Raw genomic sequence first — 1,490 nt, forward strand, 5'->3', positions numbered from 1 at the left:
TGCTGCTGCTGCTGCTGGTGCAGGCTCCAGCAGCAGCATCCACACCTGCAGCAGCAGCAGCAAAGGGCCCATCAGCAGCAACAGAAGAAGCGTGCACAGCTGCAGCAGCACCAGCAGCAGCGACAGCAGCAGCAGCAGCAGCAGCTGGAGCTCTGTTCCTGGTTTGCTGCAGCTGCCGGGTGTCGATACACCTGAGGCCTTGCTGCAGCTCGCGCGGCAGTGCATGCGCGACTGCAGCAGACTTTTGGAAAAGGAAAAAAAAGAATTTGAAAGTGAATTAAAAAGGGAAATTGAAAAGGAAATTAAAGAAATTAAAAAAGAAATTAAAAGTGAATTCAAAAGTAAAACAGAAGGCAGCCAAAAACAAGCTGTACAGACACTCGACGCCGTCAGCAACGCTTTGTGCAAAGTCGCAGACGCCGCAGAACTCATCAGGTTTGAACACTCTAGGGTTTAGGGTTTAGGGTTTAGGGTTTAGGGTTTAGGGTTTGCAGCGAGGGTTTAGAGTTGGGGAATCGCGGACTAGGGTTTGAGGGTCAAGAAAGCATGAAAGAAACCTCAAACACTCAACAGCCATTTTTCAAATGGGGTAGCTGCGTGCAGCTTAGGGTTTAGGGTTTAGGGTTTAGGGTTTAGGGTTCAGGGTTTAGGGTTTAGGGTTTGCGGGTGCAGGAATGTTCATCCGTTGCCGGAGTGGCAACAGGCCGGAGACCAAGTGGTGCAGGAGGTGCAGCACTTCATGAGCGTGGCGAACTTCAGCGACTCCGTAAACCCTAAACCCTAAACCCTAAACCCTAAACCCTAGGAGCTGAGTCCTTTTTAGCTCCGCCGAGCGCATGCTCCACAAACCCTTGGCGGTCTGAAGCTCATTAGGGTTTAGGGTTTGCGGAGCCGGCTAGCTGGGTGTAGCACACGTAGGGTTTAGGGATTGGACTTTGCTCAAGGGTTTAGGGTTTAAGGTTTAGGGTTTAGGGTTTAGGGTTTAAAGCTTGGGGTTTGGGGTTTTCAGATCTACGAAAGACTGCGAGAAGGAGCGCCAGCCCAGGCTGAGAGCGGTGGAGAGGAGCCGTGAGTACTCCCTAAACCCTAAACCCTAAACCCTAAACCCTAATTTTTCCGTGCACTCCTAGTTGCATGCGTTCTCGAGTGAGGCAAGGCTTCTGCATTCCTCACTGGTGCTGCGCTTTCCCGGAAATTGTTGCATTTGCTGCTGCTGCTGCAGCTGCAAGCCTGGAGCACCCGCAGCACCTGCTGCTGCTGCTGCTGCTGCTGCTGATGCTGCTGCTGCACTGACTAAGGAAGAGGCCGTGGTGCTGCGCTGCATGCGCGAGGCGATGGAGCAGCAGGGCGTACACCTCAGCAGCAAAGAAAAGGTGGGCAGCAGCAGCTTGAGGTGTACAGACACCATGCACAGCAGCAGCTGCTGCTGCCTTTGCTGCTGCCGCTGCTGCCGTTGTTGTTGCTGCTGCCGTTGCTGCTGCTGCTGCTGC

The 1,490-nt window shown here is 53.4% G+C and overlaps 1 protein-coding gene across 1 annotated transcript; it reads left to right on the forward strand.

The window, feature by feature from the left end:
- Window positions 1-223: 223 nt before the first annotated feature.
- Window positions 224-1,373, forward strand: ETH_00039610 (peptidase family M3 domain containing protein, putative; the record flags this gene model as incomplete). The annotated part of the gene is made up of 4 exons (XM_013379466.1): window positions 224-435; window positions 673-766; window positions 1,010-1,068; window positions 1,223-1,373. Coding segments are annotated over 4 exons (516 nt in total), but the record flags the coding sequence as incomplete, so codon positions are not given.
- Between the last annotated feature and the right edge of the window lie 117 nt (window positions 1,374-1,490).

This window comes from Eimeria tenella, genomic scaffold (genome assembly GCF_000499545.2).
Source record: "Eimeria tenella Houghton genomic scaffold, Eth_scaff3246, whole genome shotgun sequence".
Lineage (NCBI taxonomy): Eukaryota > Apicomplexa > Conoidasida > Eucoccidiorida > Eimeriidae > Eimeria > Eimeria tenella.